General features: G+C 60.2%; 2 protein-coding genes across 2 annotated transcripts in view; one reads left to right on the top strand and one right to left on the bottom strand.

Annotated features, from left to right (window-relative positions):
• Window positions 1-116: 116 nt before the first annotated feature.
• C10H6orf120 (chromosome 10 C6orf120 homolog) lies at window positions 117-1325 on the bottom strand. Its single transcript, XM_054722606.1, has 2 exons — window positions 1108-1325; window positions 117-939 (listed from the first exon to the last, which is right to left on the bottom strand). Exon 2 carries the CDS (start codon window positions 904-906, stop codon window positions 325-327), a length of 582 nt encoding a protein of 193 aa, XP_054578581.1. The 5' UTR covers window positions 907-939; window positions 1108-1325; the 3' UTR covers window positions 117-324.
• The window catches only part of WDR27 (WD repeat domain 27), a 41247-nt gene continuing 23621 nt past the window's right edge, over window positions 1325-18950 (top strand). The window contains exons 1-16 of the mRNA XM_054722607.1: window positions 1325-1994; window positions 4977-5118; window positions 7179-7303; window positions 8350-8463; window positions 9405-9456; window positions 11043-11113; window positions 11437-11533; window positions 12304-12406; window positions 13739-13842; window positions 13970-14031; window positions 14317-14438; window positions 15237-15319; window positions 15845-15923; window positions 16849-16926; window positions 17518-17615; window positions 18752-18841. Coding sequence (XP_054578582.1) covers window positions 1809-1994; window positions 4977-5118; window positions 7179-7303; window positions 8350-8463; window positions 9405-9456; window positions 11043-11113; window positions 11437-11533; window positions 12304-12406; window positions 13739-13842; window positions 13970-14031; window positions 14317-14438; window positions 15237-15319; window positions 15845-15923; window positions 16849-16926; window positions 17518-17615; window positions 18752-18841 — 1606 coding nt within the window. The 5' untranslated portion in view covers window positions 1325-1808. The remainder of the gene's footprint in view (window positions 1995-4976; window positions 5119-7178; window positions 7304-8349; window positions 8464-9404; window positions 9457-11042; window positions 11114-11436; window positions 11534-12303; window positions 12407-13738; window positions 13843-13969; window positions 14032-14316; window positions 14439-15236; window positions 15320-15844; window positions 15924-16848; window positions 16927-17517; window positions 17616-18751; window positions 18842-18950) is intronic.

The following is an 18950-nucleotide window of genomic DNA, read 5'->3' as shown; positions in this document are numbered from 1 at the left end:
AACGAGTAAAGTCACGTTATCACGCTCTGACCCTGATCTGCATGGGGCTGCTGTTTTGATTTCTCTTAGACACCTCCGTCCCTGCAGCCTTCCTTCTCAGCCACCTGACAAGCTAGTGAAAGGGGCGGTTAAGCCTTTTATTGTGCACACGACTGTTACAGGAATTGTGATCTTTAAAACAAGTAGGGAGCTTGCCGTCTCCTGCTTTTGGGGTAACTGAGGTAACAAACTGTATGGCTTTATTTTCCATCCCCACCCAGAGAAGGCGAGTTTCCGGCCGTCACCTTCACAGCGAAATGGCGGGGTCCGCCCGAGTGTCCGCAGTCAGAACAGGATTTCCAGGAGCAGCTTCAAGATGCTGATCAGGATGGTCCACAGCAGGGACTCCTCCTCTTGGGACGCGCCTTCTGGGTCGTAGGCGTGCGCGTGGCTCGCCTCGCCGTCCGAGTACGCCGAGTCCCCGAACGGGTGTCGCTGGACCGTCCGGTCGAAATACACCTTCATCTCGAACTCGCTGTCCCGGTGCGACGGGTGCCCGTACACCCCGATGCCCACGGGGCGCTGGAAGTGCGCGGGGATGGCCACCACGTCGCGGCCGCAGGTGACGGCCTGCAGCTCGTAGTCGTCGAAGCTGGGGTGCAGGGTGCTGTCCGACACGTACAGGTCGGCGTCGCCGCGGAGGCTGCGCATGGCCAGCACGATGCGGCCCTCATGGTTCAGCCGCAAGTAGCTGTAGTTGCCCGCGCCCACCTGCCCCTGCACCACGTGCAGCAGGACCCACTCGGCCGGGACCTCCTCCTCCTCCTCCGAGGCGCCCGCTCGGGACGCCGCCGGCAGCAGCAGGAACAGCGGCAGCAGCAGGCGCAGCGGCAGGGCCCGGGGGGCGCCCTTCCCGGGGGCGGCCATGCCCGGTGACGCCCGGCGCGGGACCAGCTCGTCCTGCGGAGACACCACGGGGCCCACGCTGAGCACGCCCGGGGCGGCGCGGCCACATCGGGGCCACCTCGCGGCCCTGGGAGGACGGGAGGGAGGGAGGGAGGGCCGGCTGGGGGACCTGCGGGGCGGGGCGGGGCGGGCGGGGCGGGCGGGGCGGCCGGAGGGACTCACCACCGTTCCCCCAGGGGCCGGGGCCGGGCCGGGCGGCTGCGCCGCAGGAGCCGGAAGTCAGGCGGCGGCACCCGGAAGTGGGGTGTAGGCTTGGAAGGAAGGGCGGACGCTCCGGAAGTCGTGGGCTCCGAGCTCTCGCGAGAAAGGGGCGTGGCGCCGTTCGGCGCTTGGGTAGTAACCACGGCGACGGGGAGGCGCGGAGCGCAAACCCCGGGCTCTCGGCGCGTCCTGTCGGGTCGTAGGTGAGAGACGGTGCGCAGAGGCGGCCGGTGCGGACCCCTGTTTACCGGTCCTCTCCCCCCTGGACTGAGCGTCCGCTCCACGGCGCTGCGCGGGGGACGGGCCCCCGGGAGCCACAGGTGTAACTGAGCGCGTGTGTGAAGGTTCGCGGCGGGCGGAGCGCAGCCGGAGCGGCCCTGGTCCGCCCCGTCGCCGCCCCATCTCCACGGCGCCCTGCCGGGTGGTCCCCTCCCCGGCTGTGACGCGGCCTCTGCGAGCAGGCCGGTCCGAGGGGCCCGGCAGGCCGGTGCTTTGGAAGCCGGTGGCGGAGGAGCGGCCACGCCCGAGGACCCCGGCTTTGCAGCCACTCGCCCTTTTCCTTGGGGCGGGGTGTGTCCCGTGTGTGAGCTCAGGGGTCGTTCCAAAGGGCAGACGGTGTCTGCACGGAGTCGCGTGTACGCACTTGTGTTTCCAGGTGGGAGATGGAGGAGCCACGGACGTTCCCCACGAATGATGGCCGTGGGGGCGACATAGTCACAGAAAAGTTCCGGGTCGAGTCGGAGCGGACCGCTTCCCACGTCCAGCTCGCGTGTCGCGCGCCGCACTGCGCGTTCCCCGTGGACGGGACTGCGCTCTGCGTGCGGAGCTCCGCGGACCCCGCCCAGCAGGTGCGCTCAGTCCCAGGACACACGCAGCCTTGGTCCCCGTCTCAGGTGCCGCCTGGGGGACCCCGCTAACCGCCGCGGGGACGGTGCGAACCCAACAAAGGCATCGCATTAGCTTTGATTTTTGTAAAACTGCCAGGAATCACTGTATTAAAAAAAATCTTCAGGAAGAACATGAGCAAGAATAGGTTCATCTCAACACAATCAAGACGAGTTGAAATTGTATAGGTTTCTAATATTAACACATTCAAGGAAGCTTTTTACGTTTCTTGCGGAATCTCCTACGTGAAGCTGATAGAGTTTTAGAGACATTGCGTTCCGTGCTGAGGCCCATTTCATGACTAGGGTCCGTCTGTGAATACTCTTGACAAAACCAGGTTCCATGGCACAATGTGGGAAAGTGGCACCTGTCCCCACGTGGTGGCATTTGAATGATTTTTGTCGTCTCTGAGCTTCAGGCGTCTGAGGACTGAGTGCTGCTCACAGAGCCACGGCGATAGTGACTTGGGCGTTTCCCTCTAGCTTTCAGTCCTACTGGCAGTCACTTGGCTGACCGTGAATAAAGGGAACCTGCGTTTTTATTCCCCCCCCTGAGTTAAGAGATCTACGTTCGGATCTCCAGCTTGCTCTCCTCCTTTGGCAGGGACTGGAAAACACTGGGAGAGCCGTGTCCCAGAGACTAAGTGCACGGCTGTGTGATCAGGGAGGGGACAGCTGTGGTGGGCATAACAAACTGGTCACAGCGGGGGGACCCCACCTGTCCATCAGTGCTCCCTTCGCCCCCCTGAAGGGAACACTGTCTTCACTCTAGCACCATAGGTTAGTGTGGCTCACGTTTGAACTTTGGGCACATGGGACACGCATTGTGCAGTCTTTTCCCTCGTTCACCATTATGTTTACGAGGTTCATCCTTATTGCGCATTTTCCTTGCCGCATAGTATTCCATTGCTTGCAGAGACCACACCTCATCCATTCTCCTGGTCGGGGGGCATTTGTTTTGACTCCACAATCTGACCATTACAGACATTCTCTAACATGTCATATGTGTGCACACATGCTGAGTCATAGGGAATGTGTGTCTTTAGTTCAGCAGGCGATGCTACGGAGACATGCGAAGGGGGGGGTGCCAGGCTGTACTCCAGATGGCGTGTAAGAATTCCGCCTCCTGCCCTCCGCTTGGTCCTTGTAATTTCAGCCCTTTGGTGGGCATAGTGCTGCTTAACTGTAATTCCTAACTGTCCGCTGAGGAATGGCACGGATGCCTAGTTGTACATTTATTGGCCATTTGGCCATTTTCTCTTTTTAATCTTTGCGAAGGTTGAATGCTGTGTGTGTTCAGTCTCTTGCCATTTTTCTATTGGAGTATCTGTATTTTTTTATTTGAAGGAATTTTTAATCTATTCTAAATCTAAGCTTTTAGGTTAGGTAGCATTTTCTAGAGTTTTACGTAAATGGAATCAGACAGTATTTACTCTTTTTGTCCAGCTTCTTTCATTCTGAGTAATTATTTTGAGACTTATCCATATTGTTGCATGTATCAATAGTACATTGTTCTTAGCACCGAGGAATATTCCATTGTACAAATGGAATATTAGTTTATTTTTCTGTTGGAGGACAAGGGAATTCACTAGTAAGTGGTGAGCCAAAGGCCTAACCTTCTGGTCACCATGCTGCTGTCTGTGTGGATTCAAAGACCTTAACCAACTGGTCACCACGCTGGTCAGGCTCATTCTAACCTAAGCATCTGGTGACCACACCAGTTAAAGAAAAACATGTTTTTTTTTTGTTTGTTTGTTTTTTAATATATTTTATTGATTTTCTACAGAGAGGAAGAGAGAGGGATAGAGAGTTAGAAACATCGATGAGAGAGGACCATCGATCAGCTGCCTCTTGCACACCCCCTACTGGGGATGTGCCCGCAACCAAGGTACATGCGCTTGACCGGAATCGAACCTGGGATCCCTTGAGTCCACAGGCCGACGTTCTATCCACTGAGCCAAACCGGTTTCGGCAAAATGAAAACATGTTGAATGTGCTAAAGCCTGTTCTTCCCCAGTTCACAAACCTAGTCACACAGCCGTCCCCTCCCCGGTCACACAGCCGTCCCCTCCCCCGGTCACACAGCCGTCTCCTCCCCGGTCACACAGCCGTCCCCTCCCCGGTCACACAGCCGTCCCCTCCCCCATCACACAGCCGTCCCCTCCCTCATCACACAGCCGTCCCCTCCCCCATCACAGCCATCCCCTCCCTGATCACACAGCCGTCCCCTCCCCGGTCACACAGCCGTCCCCTCCCCTGATCACACAGCCGTCCCCTTCCCGGTCACACAGCCATCCCCTCCCTCATCACTGTCCCCTCCCCGGTCACACAGCCGTCCCCTCCCTGGTCACACAGCCGTCCCCTCCCTCATCACTGTCCCCTCCCCGGTCACACAGCCGTCCCCTCCCTCATCACACAGCCGTCCCCTCCCCGGTCACACAGCCGTCCCCTCCCCGGTCACATAGCCGTCCCCTCCCCTGATCACACAGCCGTCCCCTCCCCTGATCACACAGCCGGCCCCTCCCTCATCACACAGCCGTCCCCTCCCTCATCACACAGCCGTCCCCTCCCCGGTCACACAGCCGTCCCCTCCCCTGATCACACAGCCGTCCCCTCCCCTGATCACACAGCCGTCCCCTCCCCTGATCACACAGCTGTCCCCTCCCTGGCATGCGGTGGGTGCAGCGTGTGCCGTTCAGTCACACACAGTGGGTAAGTGCGGTGAGGGCGCTGCCCTTTCCTGCTGCCTGTTACTTGTGATCCTGAGCTACGGTGCTGTGCCCAGCCCGAGACATTCATTTAGTAGTACACAGGGTTTTAATAAATGAATACGCGAAGTCAACATATTTGAAAAATTCAATCCATTTAATTTCTTAGGTTTGAGGTTACATTGTATGTTATTTTGGTTGTTACCTCTAATCAATGATGTTTTTGTGAGTTTTTTAGCTTCTGATCTTAAGAGGACACCATCAGCCAATTACTGCCGTGGCGTTTGGCAACAGGGGGCACCCGCTTGTGGTCTGCTCTGCCTCCCAAGACCACGTGATGATGTGGAGGCTGGACGAGTGCAGAGAGAAAGCGCTTCAGGGTGAGTGCAGACCTAAACCATTTGACACCGTCCCGGGCCAGCTTCACCTAAAGAGCCCGGGTGCATGGGGGGCTGGTCCCGATTGGCCCCTGTGACGTGGAAGGCAGGTGGGGAGCTGGCGGAACACGGCCGAGCGAGAAGCCGCTTCCCGAGCTCAGTGGGTTTATCTCCACATTTTCTTGCGTTGAAACCTGTGGCTTTTGTGGCACTCAAACCTGGAGGGAGTTGAAATATTCTTTCCTTATGGATTTGGGGCAGGTTCACGGCTTAGAGTGAGAAACACGGGCATGTAGCAGTCACCAGTCATGCGGGGCCCTGGAGAGTGAGGCGTAGGCAGATCATGGCCGACACGCTCACGTGGAGCCGTCCGGGCGGTGGCAGGTGGGAGGGTGGGCAGCGCTGGGAGCGCTTGTGAGGCCGAGGGATCTGGGGGCCTGGCCTGGGCGCCACGAGCTTGGCCTCTCTGAGGAGCCGAGACCAAGCTCTGTGGCTGAGGGCGGTGTGTCTGAGTTTTACCAGATGGAGGTGAGACGTTGGTGAGGACCACAGTATGGAGCTACACTCAGAAGTTACAGAATTACTCCTAAACCAACTAATTTTAGACAGCAACCTATGTAATAGTTTATACTCCACCTTCTCCATAGTATGGTCACTGCAATATCAGGTGTCACCACTGACATCTACACACATGCACATGCATGGTAGCACACACATACTCATGTAAATACATGCACACAAATACAAACACACATGTACACACACAGCCCCCCACAGTACATGAATGTACATGTACAATATGCACACATGCACACACAGTACACAATATAGCACACACATAGTCACACATGTAAGCACACACACATAGCACCCCACACAGTACACACACACACATGTACAATACACACACATGTGTGCACACCACATAACACAGCACACACTCACATGTGTATATATATACACATGCATGCAAACACAAACATGCATGCACACATAGCACATACCCACCCACAGTACATGCACATATGTATACTTTATGTACACACATGCACAACATGCACATACACATGTAAGCATGTGTACACATGCACACAAATACAAGCACACATGCACACGTACATAGCACCAGTACACATATGTACACACATGCATGCCTACTACAATGTATGCACATGCACACATATTCATTATGTACAAACATTGCACAGTACACATATTCATCATGTATACACACTACATAGCTCATACATACTACATAAGCATGTACATATGTACACAGCAATACACACATGCATAATACACTCATACACACATGCATACACATATGGTATATATGTGCATACATTTATAGCACACACATCTAGTATGCACATGCACAGCATACATGCACACAGGGACATGGGCACAGTACACATGTGTTTAGTACATTCACACACATGTACATATGGTATGTGCATGCATACAGTTATAGCACACACATACACAAGCACATACAGTACACATGCATACAGTATATATGCACATGTGGGCATGTGTACACACTACACACATGGAACACACACGTAGCGCACACCTACACAGGTACATGTGTGTATAGTATGCACATGTGCCTGCTTACAGTGAGCCACCTGTTAGGAATCTGCTCCCTCCTGGGGTCTTGGTAGACAGTCTCATTGTAGGAGGGGCAGAGCTCCCCAAGTTTGTCTGTAAGCGGAGCCCCACGTGGACCTGGTATGTGGAGATCTGCTCCCAGGACACAGGCACCGGGCTCTGGGGTGTCCGGTGTCCCACCCCGCAGTGGGTCAGAACAAGCTCATTCTCCCCTTCACGGGGCTGCACGGACGGGTTCTCACACGCTATTGGCAGTTCTGGGCAATTCCACGTATTTCCAGGGGAATTTTTATATTCAGCTTGTCTAATTCTCTCAAAGATCCAGTCGTCTGACAGCCCAGTCACCCTGAGAGCGGGTCCCTGCCCGGGAGCCGACTCCCCGGGACGCGCAGTCCTGCCTCTGATGACCAACTAATGGCGGCACCCCTTCCCCCCACCCCCGCCCCTCCCAGGGACGGACCCGCGCGGGCTCGTCCTGGGCACCCGCCTGGGAGAGGTGCGGTGCGTGAGGTTCAGCCCGGACGACCAGATGGCTGCGGTGTGCGCTGGCAACAGGGTCCTCGTGCTGGACGTGCAGGTGAGAGGCGGCTGTGGGCCTGCAGGGCCTCACGGCAAGGTCCACCTGCTCTTGTCAGCAGGGCCCTAACGGGCGAGTTTCTGTGAACACGTTAGGAGAGTGAGTGAGCACGTATCTGTGTCTTGCAATGGAGGCCCCTGGAGCCAGATGCTGCTCTCTCATGTGGATGGAGGTCTCGCCATGACGCCCGGGGACCAGGGCACACACATGCTCCGGAACACAGAACACGGAACACGTGTATTTCCGGTCTTCTCTGTCAGAGCCTCACAGTGTGGGCCTTTCCTGTCTCTCTCATCAGCACTTGCTTCCCACTGAGAATTGGACCTTCTCGTTGGTCCTTCATCGGGATCAGCTGGCGTGAATGTGCTGCCCCCTGCAGGTTCTGTGGTCACTGAGGCTCGTGTTGGGCCCTGGAACAGCTTTTGGGCCCGTGTCACACAGCGGACGGGGCTCTGTTCCCTTGGACCCGTGCTCGCATGGGACGCGCTGTGGGGACAGGCTGTGGTGTCACGAGCACAGTGATTGAGCACGCTGTTGGCCCCCCGAGAATCCCTTGCCACATCCACGTTAAAACCGAAGGGCAGGGAGGACAGAGATGGGGCGTCGTGTTGGCGATTATGGCGGGGCCTGCTGTGTGCAGGCGGTGGGGCACACCTGCCTTTGGACGCGTCTCGGCTCACTGGCTGTACGCTGGAGGCTCACCCTGGGGAAGGGAGTGTCGGAGGTGACGTCACAGACGGAGGCATTCGTAGTGTCCTGGGACGGGGGCTGGGAAGGCTTCACGGGGCCTCGGCTGGAGCTGCGAGCACATCCTGAGGGAAGGGCCTGCTGCGGTCGGCCTCGGCGGTGTTTGTGGCCACCGGCTCCTGCGGCCCCGGACGCCGTGCTCCGCTGTCTGGTGTCAGCTCCGTGCCCGGGGAGCGTCAGGCCTGGGAGAGGGAGTTCTGCAGGTGCATTTTAACGGAAACTCTCCTGCGAGACACAGGTGACTTCTCAGCAGCCATTGTTGGAACATCCAGTGACTGGTCTCACTGTGCAACCCGCAGAGCCGGACCGCGCGCGCCGAGCTGGAGGGGCACCAGGGCCCCGTGACCGCAGCCGAGTTCTGTGCGTGGCAAGCGCATGTGGTCGTCTCGGGGTCTGAGGACAGAAGCTTCAAGGTAGGGGCGGCCCCGCCTGCAGACAGACGAGCGGAGGCAGGGATGTGGCGTCTGCGCAATGGTTGCCCTCCTGACCTTCCGCCACCATTTCAGCGGGGCCACGGCCGGTGCGGGAGCCGATGATGCTCGCAGCACCTCTTCTGTCCCCGAATTCCCCTGTGGGCTCGAGGCATTGAGTCAGCTGGGTGCCTCCGGATGCAGGGCCTCGGGGAGAAAACTGATTTCTCTGCCGCGTTGACAACGGCCCTGGAGCAGCAGAACCGTTGTCCGGTATCAGGACTCAATCAGAACAGAATTGGGCTCCAGAAGAAAATAAATTAAAATGCAAGCTCAGTCCCCATCGCAGTCCCCGTCAGCCGGTGTCACGATGGCTGGGTGACAGAGTGAGGACAGTGCCGTGAGAGGGAGAGGAGTGAGAGCGCTGACCCCACGCTCACGGGCGGACGGAGGGACAGCTCACCTCCCTCGGCACCCGGAGGCCGTGCCAGGCGCAGCCGGCGGAGGGTGTCACCCCAGCTCCCAGTACCCTCTGCTGCCCACAGGGGTGCCCGCCGTGCTGTGCCCCCACTCCCCTCTGGGAATAGTGGAGACTGGACCTGCGGTGCCGGCGCCTCACGGCCCTCGTGGGAATTAAAGGAGCTGAGTGTTGGGCGCACGCACCGCTCTCCCCGTGAGCGTGCAGAGCAGGTGGACTCCCACCTCGCCGCTGGCCCGTAAGGCCCACGTGTGGGTGCGGCCCGGCCTCGCGGGTGCGCGGTGCTGGGTGTCTGCCTCGCCCTCGCGTGTTTCCTAGGAGCCCGACGTCTCCCTGGGTGTGCAGTTCCCTCGTTCCCCTCCTGTCGCCGTCTGCTCTTTAGGAAAGCACTCGCAGGTTGGCCTGTAGCTGCCTCGAGTGCTGGCTGGAGGGCGAGCCCCTGAAGGAGCTGTGTGTCTGCCCGCAGGTGTGGGACTGCCGCGCGGGGGCCTTGATGCACAGCTCGGCGGTGCTGACAGGTAACTGGCCCTGACCTTGGTTCTGACCGTGGCAACGCGTCTGCGCTCTCCTGGGGCAGGTGGGGTCGGCACACGGAGCGCCAGTCGGAGATCGGTGTCACCCCTCTCTAGCGGTCTCCCTCCCACACGGTCTTCATTTTAGCGTTCAAGTCTGAGCGTGGCTGGGAGCTGTGGAAGGTAGAGGTGTGGGGAGGCGCGGCCACCGCTGTCGCACGGAGCAGGTCCCGGAGCTGCGTGTTGGCAGGACGACTGCCCGGTGGGCCCAGGCACGCGGCCGGGTCGCCACACTCCTCAGTCAGTTCCCTTGGTCATAGCGGACACCGCCCACGGTCACACACAGGCCCGGCGGTGGAGCCGGTCTCTGTGGGGCCTGTGAGGTGCCAGGGCTGGGCGACCTCCATGCCGGGCCCCAGCGCCTCCCGGGAGGGGTTTCCTGGTCCCTCGGGGTCCTGTGTGCGGTCCTCCCAGGAGGGGTTTCCTGGTCCCTCGGGGTCCTGTGTGCGGTCCTCCCGGGAGGGGTTTCCTGGTCCCTCGGGGTCCTGTGTGCACGTCCTCCCGGGAGGGGTTTCCTGGTCCCTCGGGGTCCTGTGTGCGCGTCCTCCCGGGAGGGGTTTCCTGGTCCCTCGGGGTCCTGTGTGCGGTCCTCCCTGGAGGGGTTTCCTGGTCCCTCGGGGTCCTGTGTGCGGTCCTCCCGGGAGGGGTTTCCTGGTCCCTCGGGGTACTGTGTGCGGTCCTCCCTGGAGGGGTTTCCTGGTCCCTCGGGGTCCTGTGTGCGGTCCTCCCGGGAGGGGTTTCCTGGTCCCTCGGGGTCCTGTGTGCGCGTCCTCCCTGGAGGGGTTTCCTGGTCCCTCGGGGTCCTGTGTGCGCGTCCTCCCGGGAGGGGTTTCCTGGTCCCTCGGGGTCCTGTGTGCGGTCCGAGCGAGGCCCGGCGCTCCTCTCCTGGGAAGGGAGCGTGGCAGCTGCGTGAGGGGATCGGGTGCCGCCCTGACTCCGCGTCCCCCGAGGGCCTCGGTCTGTGGGGACCCGCTGCTGTCACAGCTCGGGGGCCACACCAGCGCAGGGCCAGAGCCCGTGCCTGGGGTTACGCTGGAATTACTCCCAGAAAACAGTCACAAACTTGGTTTTGATGCCATGCGTGGTTTCTAGGACGTGGGGTGCTTTTTAACATCCATTTATGGTAACTCTCCTCCCAAGGTCTTGGCAGTTTGGGTGCACAGTGTGCCCTCAGTGAAATGGCTCCTAGGCAGCACGTCTAAAAAGGGGCCATTGAACTGCTGATCCTCACGAACCCTTAGCTTCCCGGAGCCTGGCCATCGAGGACCGTCCTGGGGTGTCTGTGCTCCGGCATTTGCTGTGCGGCCCCCACCCCCCAGCCAGCGACTCGGGGGGCGATGCCGCGGGCAGAGGCCGATCACCCTGCTGGCCCGGTGCTCAGGAGCGTTCACAGCTGCACTCGCTGTTCCTCTTCCTGTGGAGAAAGTGTGTCAGAACAGTCGGAATCGACTGAAGGAATAAGTAAGGCTGACAGTTTCCTTTAAACTGTGCCAGTGCCCTTGAGGGTAATGACCGTCTCTTCCTCTCACCAGCCTCCCCCGTCCTGAGCCTCTTCATCGATGGGGAGAGCCAGCAGCTGGTGGCCGGGGGCGCCGAGGGCCAGGTGAGGGCAGGGCTCGGGGCCTCCTGGAGCGGCACACCTGGCAGGGTAACCGCTGTCACCTGCATGTCCCGGGGCCTGGTGGCGTGCACCTGGGGGAGCCACAGGGGGTCTGTGGAGGCCTGTGTGGTGCCCGCACCCGAGACAGTGCCCTCAGCCACGGTCAGCGGGGGCCGAGGGGTGGGGCTCAGACCAGGGCAGAGGCTCGGGGACCCCAGGGCCATGCGCCTTGTCTGTTGGCTGCTCCCACCCTCGTCCCTCGTCGGGCTCTCCCCGCCTTTCCTCGTGCCTGCTGACGCGGGTGAGGCACCCGTCTCGTTTGCCAGCTGTGCATCTTCAGTTTGGTGGAAGGTCATCATTATCGTCGTGTGACGCGCGTGGACCTGAGGAAAGAGATGGAGAGTTTCTATGCCAGCCGGCCAGGTGATGCCCCTGACCTCTCACCTCTGACCCCTGATGTGAGGCAGGAGGGGTCGCAGCAGGGACAGGTCCTGACCTCAGACCTCTGCAGGCACCACAGGTCTCGGGTGGGGGTCAGGGGGAGGATATAGTGAACACTCCTTGTGGGTGGTTGTCATGGCGATGAGGGTCCAGGGTGAACGCCTTCCAGCTGCCGTGGGTTTTCCTCGCTAAGCAGACTGCGCCCTCACTCAGTCTGGGTTCCACCTGGATGGGCCCCGCCCGCCCTGTTACTTATCACCTGCCCTCCACCCACCCCCCCAGCCCAGGGCTCACGTCCCACGTTGCTGCTGCCTCTAGTCGGCAGGCCTCCTGCGGGAGTGCTGTCCGAGGCTCCGGGCTGCAGGCCACCTCGGCCGGCACCGCCGAGGGCAGCATCCGCTCAGTTGCGTTTCTTGCTTTTCCCGATGACTTTAGCCATTCCTCTTAAAAATCGCCAGGAACTGCCTTTATCCGGCGTCTGCCTTTCCTGATGCCTTCGGGCTTGGCTTTCGTGATTCCTTCTGTCAGTGCCCGTTTATCATGAAGGAAAGCTCAAACCGCTGTGACCACGGCGGCCGAGCCCTCCGCCCTCTGTGGCCTGTACTGGACGCCCGCGCTCTGCGGCCTCGTGTCCTCTCCGAGGAAGCAGCCTGTGTCCCTCGTCCCCTATCTGACCCGGCAGCACCTGAGTGTGCCCCCCCCCCCCCCGCCAATGCTTCCCCTCCACGTAGGGTTGTCACTGACTCTTCCAGGAGAGAGGGGGCTGGACAGAGGGGACGGGGTCGACGTGGCGCTCCCCGTCCTGAGCCTGGCGCGCTGCGACCTGCCGCCGGGCCTCGGTCCCGGGCGTGGATGGTGAGTGTGATCGCTCGGCCGGGGCCCGGGAGGAAACCTCTCAAGGCAGGTTCGTTTCTCAGGTGGTGGCAACGACCCAGCTATTTTAGTGTCTATGTAGCTGTCAGTGTTGTTAGCGTTGCGTATTTCAAGTCTTCAAGTTGGTAACCTTGGTCAGTTATGTTCAACGTATTTGCATGAGAAATGGAGTCATTTTAATGTTGCTCATAAAACGTAGGCAGCTCTTGGCCTGTGTGGTGGGTGGAGGGAGCCGCAATCCTACGTCATTCTGCACTGTGTGCCGTGTGTCACGTGTTACCATGGTCCCCGATGAGCTTACTCACCTGTGTTTGGTAGACATGTTATAGGTACTTGGCAGCACAAGGAACCGCTGTTTCACTGGGATTAACAGGGAGGTGGTGAGTGTGTTCACCTGCGGCACGGAGCGTGGGAGGTTCCGGACAAGATTAAGGACTCCGGCCCCCCAGGAGGCGGGGCGGGGGGAGGCTGCAGCCCTGCCTGGGCCTGGCTGGGGTGGCCCTGCCTGCCCAGATGCCCCTGCCTGGTGGCACCGGGGCTGGAGGCCGAGCGGAGCAGTCGCCTGGCGGGCAGTTGAGCTGACTGTGGGGTCTGAGACCGTGGAGGCCCGTCTCTCGGGCAGGGCCGTGGCGGGAAGGGTCTGTACGCGTCTCGGGTCCGGTTTCCCTCCAGGACAACTGGCTCGCTGCTCTGTGGTCTGGTGTTGGAGGTGAGGACGCCGGGAATGTGTCCCGGGAAGCTGGGCTGCTGGAGGTGTCTGGTGACGAGGCTGGTGCCTGGCTCACGGGTCCTCAGGTGCTGGAGGGAGACAGGGGGCCTGGAGGCCCTGCGTCCCCGCCTGCCTAGCCAGCAGGGGGCGCACCATCACAGAGGACTTGCATCTGGTTGGTAAACTGAAAACAAAGAGGAGACAGCAGAGCTGTGTTTGCGCTGGCGCTCTGCTGCTTTGGGTACTTCCTCCGGAGTTGGCTTCTTGTGTGCAAAGCTGCCGCGGCCGTGAGGGCAGGAGCCTCACAGGGCCGCCTGCGTGCGCTGTCCTGCGGGGGACGCGGCACTGACCTCTCGTGACCTCGGGAGAAGTACAGATGTCGCAGATCAGCACCGGAGACTGGATTCCAGGGACACCCAAACCTCTGGCACCAGCCCCTGTGGGTGCGCGTAGCTCGGAGCTCGTAGGCGGCAGGCACACTCACCGGCAGCCCGCGCGGTCTCCGCGGTTACGCGGTGCTCACAGGAGCACGGGTCACGCTCGGTGACGACACCGTGGAACTGAAGGCTCACAAATAAGGCCAGTCCACGTGCCTCTCTTTGCAGTCTTTCCCCGGAGAGGACCGGCTGTGTGTGGGTTGGAAGCTCCACTGGGTTATTCATACTGAACCTGGCGAGCTTTGAGCTGGAGGCTGCCCTACATTACAAGGGTGAGCGCGGGTTCAAACCGCCTTTGACGGACATTTCGCGTCATGTTAATATTATCTTTGTTGTTGGGAGGAAGTTTTAGGGCGGAAAGCCCTTAGACGTCGCTTATTTCTCTTTGTGAAAATTCAGATTTTCAGAACCTCAGCATTCAGGTGGCCGGGTCGTGTTCTGTGATGAGCAGCCGTGGCAAGGTCAGTCCTCGGCGCTCCCGACCTTGGCGTCTGGGGGCGTCCATCTGTCCGTCCGCCCGCGTGCTCATGCTCCCTTTCCTCTCCGTGTGACATGCCCGCTTTCCCGTGAGGCCTTCGTGGGGAAGTTGTGAGGAGCCACGGTGCTGAGCGGACTCCCCACCGGTCCGGCAGCGCGGCTGCTGCGAGGGACGCGGCTCCCTGTGGCGATGACTGTGTGCACTGCGTGGGGCTTGCTCGTTCAAGATGGCACCACAGTCAGTCTTTCATTCTGTCACCACCCGTCAGGCCTTCTGCCTACTCGCATCCATGTTTGGGAACGAGATCGCCGGCTTGGAGGTTGACCCGGCCGCTCTGGTGAGGTCCCAGCAGCACCCCCACCTGGGAACGCAGCTCTCAGTGCTGCCCAGGTGGGTCTGGCAGGTGGGTCTTCTCAGGTGGGTCTGGCAGGTGGGTCTTCTCAGGTGGGTCTTCTCAGGTGGGTCTGGCAGGTGGGTCTTCTCAGGTGGGTCTGGCAGTTGGGTCTTCTCAGGTGGGTCTGGCAGGTGGGTCTTCTCAGGTGGGTCTGCTCAGGTGGGTCTGCCAGGTGGGTCTTCTCAGGTGGGTCTGCTCAGGTGGGTCTGCCAGGTGGGTCTGCCAGGTGGGTCTTCTCAGGTGGGTCTTCTCAGGTGGGTCTTCTCAGGTGGTCTTCTCAGGTGGGTCTGGCAGGTGGGTCTGCCAGGTGGGTCTTCTCAGGTGGGTCTTCTCAGGTGGGTCTGCCAGGTGGGTCTGCCAGGTGGGTCTGCCAGGTGGGTCTTCTCAGGTGGGTCTGCCAGGTGGGTCTGCCAGGTGGGTCTGCCAGGTGGGTCTGCCAGGTGGGTCTTCTCAGGTGGGTCTGGCAGGTGGGTCTTCTCAGGTGGGTCTGCCAGTTAGGGGCTATACGTGCCCCTGTATCAGTTGGTAGAATTTAGAGCAAAGTTCAGTAAACTCCCAACTATAGTAACCTTAAGTTTATTTTAATGTGACACACTGTTGTATTTCAGGATAGAGTGCAGATTATAAAACAATGTTTTTATTAAAATACAAATTCACTTCTTGGGAAGATAAGAATAAGCTTGTGAGGTGGCCTCCCCGCTCAGCTCATGCCCCACCTGCAGGGACTGGTCTGTGACTGCCCTCAGGCCATGTTTTGTGGGAACAGCTCCCACGGTGCAGTTCTCTGTTTGTAGCTCCGGGGTCTCGCCGACCTCCCCTCTGTACTTCGGAGCCACTGAGGAGACACGTATCAAGCCGGCCAGCCGCCACCAAGCCGGTCAGTGTGACATGAAACATGAACATGAAAATACAGACGTTGTTGTCGTTAGCGTCGTGTGATGCCGGGGGGGGGGGCGGGGGGAGGACGGTAGGGGGCGTGGGTTTGTCCAGGCCCTTTGTTCCTGCCCCTCACATGTTTCTATGCAGGGAATGTGCTAGTGCAGTGGTTGGCAAACCACGGCTCGCAAGCCACATGCGGCTATTTGGCCCCTTGAGTGTGGCTCTTCCACAAAATACCACTGGCCTGGGCGAGTCTATTTTGAAGAAGTGGCGTTAGAAGAAGTTTAAGTTTAAAAAATTTGGCTCTCAAAAGAAATTCCAATCGTTGTGCTGTTGATATTTGGCTCTGTTGACTGATGAGTTTGCTGACCACTGCTCTAGTGTTTCTTCTCCTGAACTGCGTACAACTCACAGGACTCAGGAACTGCTGCTTCTCCAGGGGCCAGCAGAGCGGGCCGTTGTGGGCGCTGGGAGACGATGGATCATGAGATGTTTTCTCTCGTTTCTCTAACCGCCTTGCCAGCTGCTCAGAGCGCCCCGCGGGACCAGCCCCTGGTCTTCCACAGCCGCGTCCAGTCCTCCGGGTACACGGCTGCGCCCCAGTGAGTAGAGGGCTCCTGGCCGCTCCCACGGGAGCAGGTCTAGTGTGTCCTGAGGGCCGGGAGACAGGTGGGAGCTGCAGTTAGAATGGGCCGGCCCGTCACAGCCATGCAGCCGCTGCAGGGCCAGCCTGCTGAGCGCTCACTGTGCACCGGCCCCTTGGCCCCTGGGTCCTTGCCTGGCTGCAGTGGTGGTGACTGACCACCTGTGAGGAGGGACATGGCCTGACCGCACTGTCCCCCCCCAGACCGCAGCCTCGCTCTGACCGCAGGGTGTTAAAATCGCTGTTCCCAGAGCTGGGGCGCAGCGGGGCTGACTGCGGGCCGAGCGGGGAGGCGGGCTGGGAGCTGGGCTCGCGAGGACTTTCAGGTGCAGCAGCCATGGGTCCTGGTGCTTCAGGGCCCGTGTGTCTCAGAAGCAGACACTGCCCCTCAAATCTTGACCCTTTGTCTGTTCTGAACCCCGTCACGAAACAGCCTGTGAGCTGGAAGCCTGGGGGCCCTGGTTGACTCGTCCCCGTTGATCTCCCCTCTGCCATGCTCCCCCTGTAGCCACCCTGGCCTCCCCGTCATCCCTCCCCAGGGGCACCGCCCCGAGGCCCCCCGGGTGGTGCTTGCAGAGTGGCCTGGCCCTGCTCCCTCTGTACAAAGTCCTGCCTCTGGCCCCGCCCAGCCCTCTGGCTCCTCCGCGGCGGCCTGACCACGGCGGCATGACCAGCGCCTTCCGTGTCAGTACACTGCTACCCGGTGCAGTGCGTTCCCCAGCACGGATTGGCCAGTGCTGACGTGAGTCTCAGAGTTCAATCACTCTGTGTGTCACTGCCTTGGGACGCCGATGGCACGTGTGCTTTGCTGTGTTTTTCACTCTTCTCTTAAGAAGCTGCGGCCCGTGACCTCGGAGGCTGACGTGAGCGTTTCCTTCCTGCAGTGTGACCATGTTCTCACCCAAGACCAATGTCAAGAGAGGCTGTAAGAGACCTTCACGACGCAGGAGCACTCACCCCTGGTGGGCAGCTGGCTTACCTTCCGAGTAAACTTGGTGATTTGGAGAAACCCTTTAAACAGTTCACTGACTTTTCATACAGGTGTAGACCTATATGTGTCTGTGTGTATGTACACATGTACACAGGCATGTGCATGCACTATGTATGTCCTTCAGTCAAAGTCAACCCTGACGCATGTACATGTGTACACAGATGTGTGCACCATAGATGTATGTCCGTCAGCCTGTCCCTGATTTCTTTTAAAAGCTGGGAAGGTGCTGATCTGCTCACGATGGAAGCAGTCTGTGTCGGGGACACCTCCATGGGGTCTAAACTCAGAGCAGAGCCCTCCCCTCCCCTGAGCCGTCACCGAGTCCCGCCAGGCCACGTACATGTGGCCAGTGCTTGGTGTTTTGTGCTTAAACACCTGCGTCTTGGCACGAAGGAATGCTAGTCTGTCTCAAGAGTCATTTCATGGTCTTGAACGTAAGAGTTTATGTGCGTCTGCATCCATGCCGATGGGTGGAATTACACAGAAACGGGGAGATCAGTGCGTTTTATTTCCCATCTCACCTCGACTCCCTCCTGACCTTTGTCTTCTCTGCCTCCTCAAGTCAGGAGTGCCCTTCGGACCGCCCTGCGCCGACCCAGCTCCGCAGGCGGCTGGCTGTGGCCCAGGGCCCGGTGGCCGTGCGCTGTGTGCAGTTCTCAGGTACGGTGTGGGCAGGTGCTCCCTTGTGCGGAGAGTTTAAGTGACCTTGCGACCTTGTGACCTCGTGACCTCGGTGGCCTGGAACCGCAGGGCAGTGCTGGGTTTAGACCGAGACCAGCACTCGCCCCGGGTGTGGGAGGAGCGGGTGCCAAGCCGGCCGCACAGCCTGGGCTCGTCTGCACTCCAGGCCCGCGGAGTCGCCTGTCCGCCTTCTCCTCACGTGGGGGCCCGGGGAGGCTGCTCGGAGGGTCTGTGTGGGGAGGAAAAGCGGCCCCTCCCGGTCCCCTGGTGGGCGGAGGGGCCCACAGGCGAGGACTGTGTGTCCGTCAGCGCTGGCCCTCCGCGGCCAGGCCGCTCGGCTCTGTGGCAGCTGTCCTGTCTCCAGGGCATCGAGACCCCTCCCCAGACCTCCCTCCTGGCCGCCGGCGTTTTCCTCATGGATTTGGGAGGAGAGAGGAGGCGGCTCTCCTCAGCAGCTCCCGATCTCACGGAGCTCAGCTCCTTTCAGAGTAAAGGCTGGTCCCCAGGCCCTGCCCTCGGTCCGCGGTGGGCGGGGCCCGGCCGGTGCTGCACCCGGGCCACCCCCTCCAGTGTGCCCAGCCGCTGCCCGAGTGCCCCGGGTGGACCCCTGAGGCTGGTTACAGCCACGCTGCATCCCCTTTGCTTTTCGTGGAATCCCAGCCGAGGACGCTGTGGGGCAGCCTGGGAGATGAGAGCTGGGGGTTATCAGGGAACGACAGCTTCGTGACGTTGGACGCGCTTGTTACTGAGCGTGGGATTGTGAGGTGGGGTCGGCAGTCTGAACATCCTGGAGGACGTCGTAGTTGATTTCTCCCTCCTCTTCGGGAGACGGGAGACGGAACTGCTTAGCAAACATGCCGCTTACAAGTCTGCGGGGCTGGCGGGGGGAGGCCGACGGCACGGGCCCAGGGCGGTGCCCGTGGTCCAGGGAGCTCCGGGCTCGGACCCGCCCTGGCGCCTCATCCTCACGTCCTCGGCTCCCTGTGGACGAAGCCCAGCGGCCTCAGGGCTGGGGTTCAGCCGAAGGGGAGCCGGGACCTGCTCGTCTCCGATGCCGTCGCTTCCCGAGGCAACGGATCAGTCACCTGAACGCCGTCTCTGCTTTTCTCGAGCAGGAGACGGGCGCCGGCTGGCCTGTGGCCTGGCCGACCACCTGGCACTGGTCTTCGATGCCCATCTGACTGGAGCGCCTGCTGTTTTCTCGGGTAAGATATGCGCCCCCGGTCACCGTGGATTTACGGCAGCCTCTCCCGCCCAGTGTTGATCGCTGAGGCCACTTCCGTTTCCTTTGAGACAAGACCAGAGTAGAACCGG

This window comes from Eptesicus fuscus, chromosome 10, assembly GCF_027574615.1.
Source record: "Eptesicus fuscus isolate TK198812 chromosome 10, DD_ASM_mEF_20220401, whole genome shotgun sequence".
NCBI lineage: Eukaryota > Metazoa > Chordata > Mammalia > Chiroptera > Vespertilionidae > Eptesicus > Eptesicus fuscus.
Note: the sequence above shows the minus strand (reverse complement) of the source record. Positions and strands in the feature narration are given on the sequence as shown.

Coding starts and splice junctions, on each gene's coding strand:
- C10H6orf120 (XM_054722606.1), bottom strand. CDS start 906: ATGGCCGCCCCCGGGAAGGGCGCCCCCCGGGCCCTGCCGCTGCGCCTG.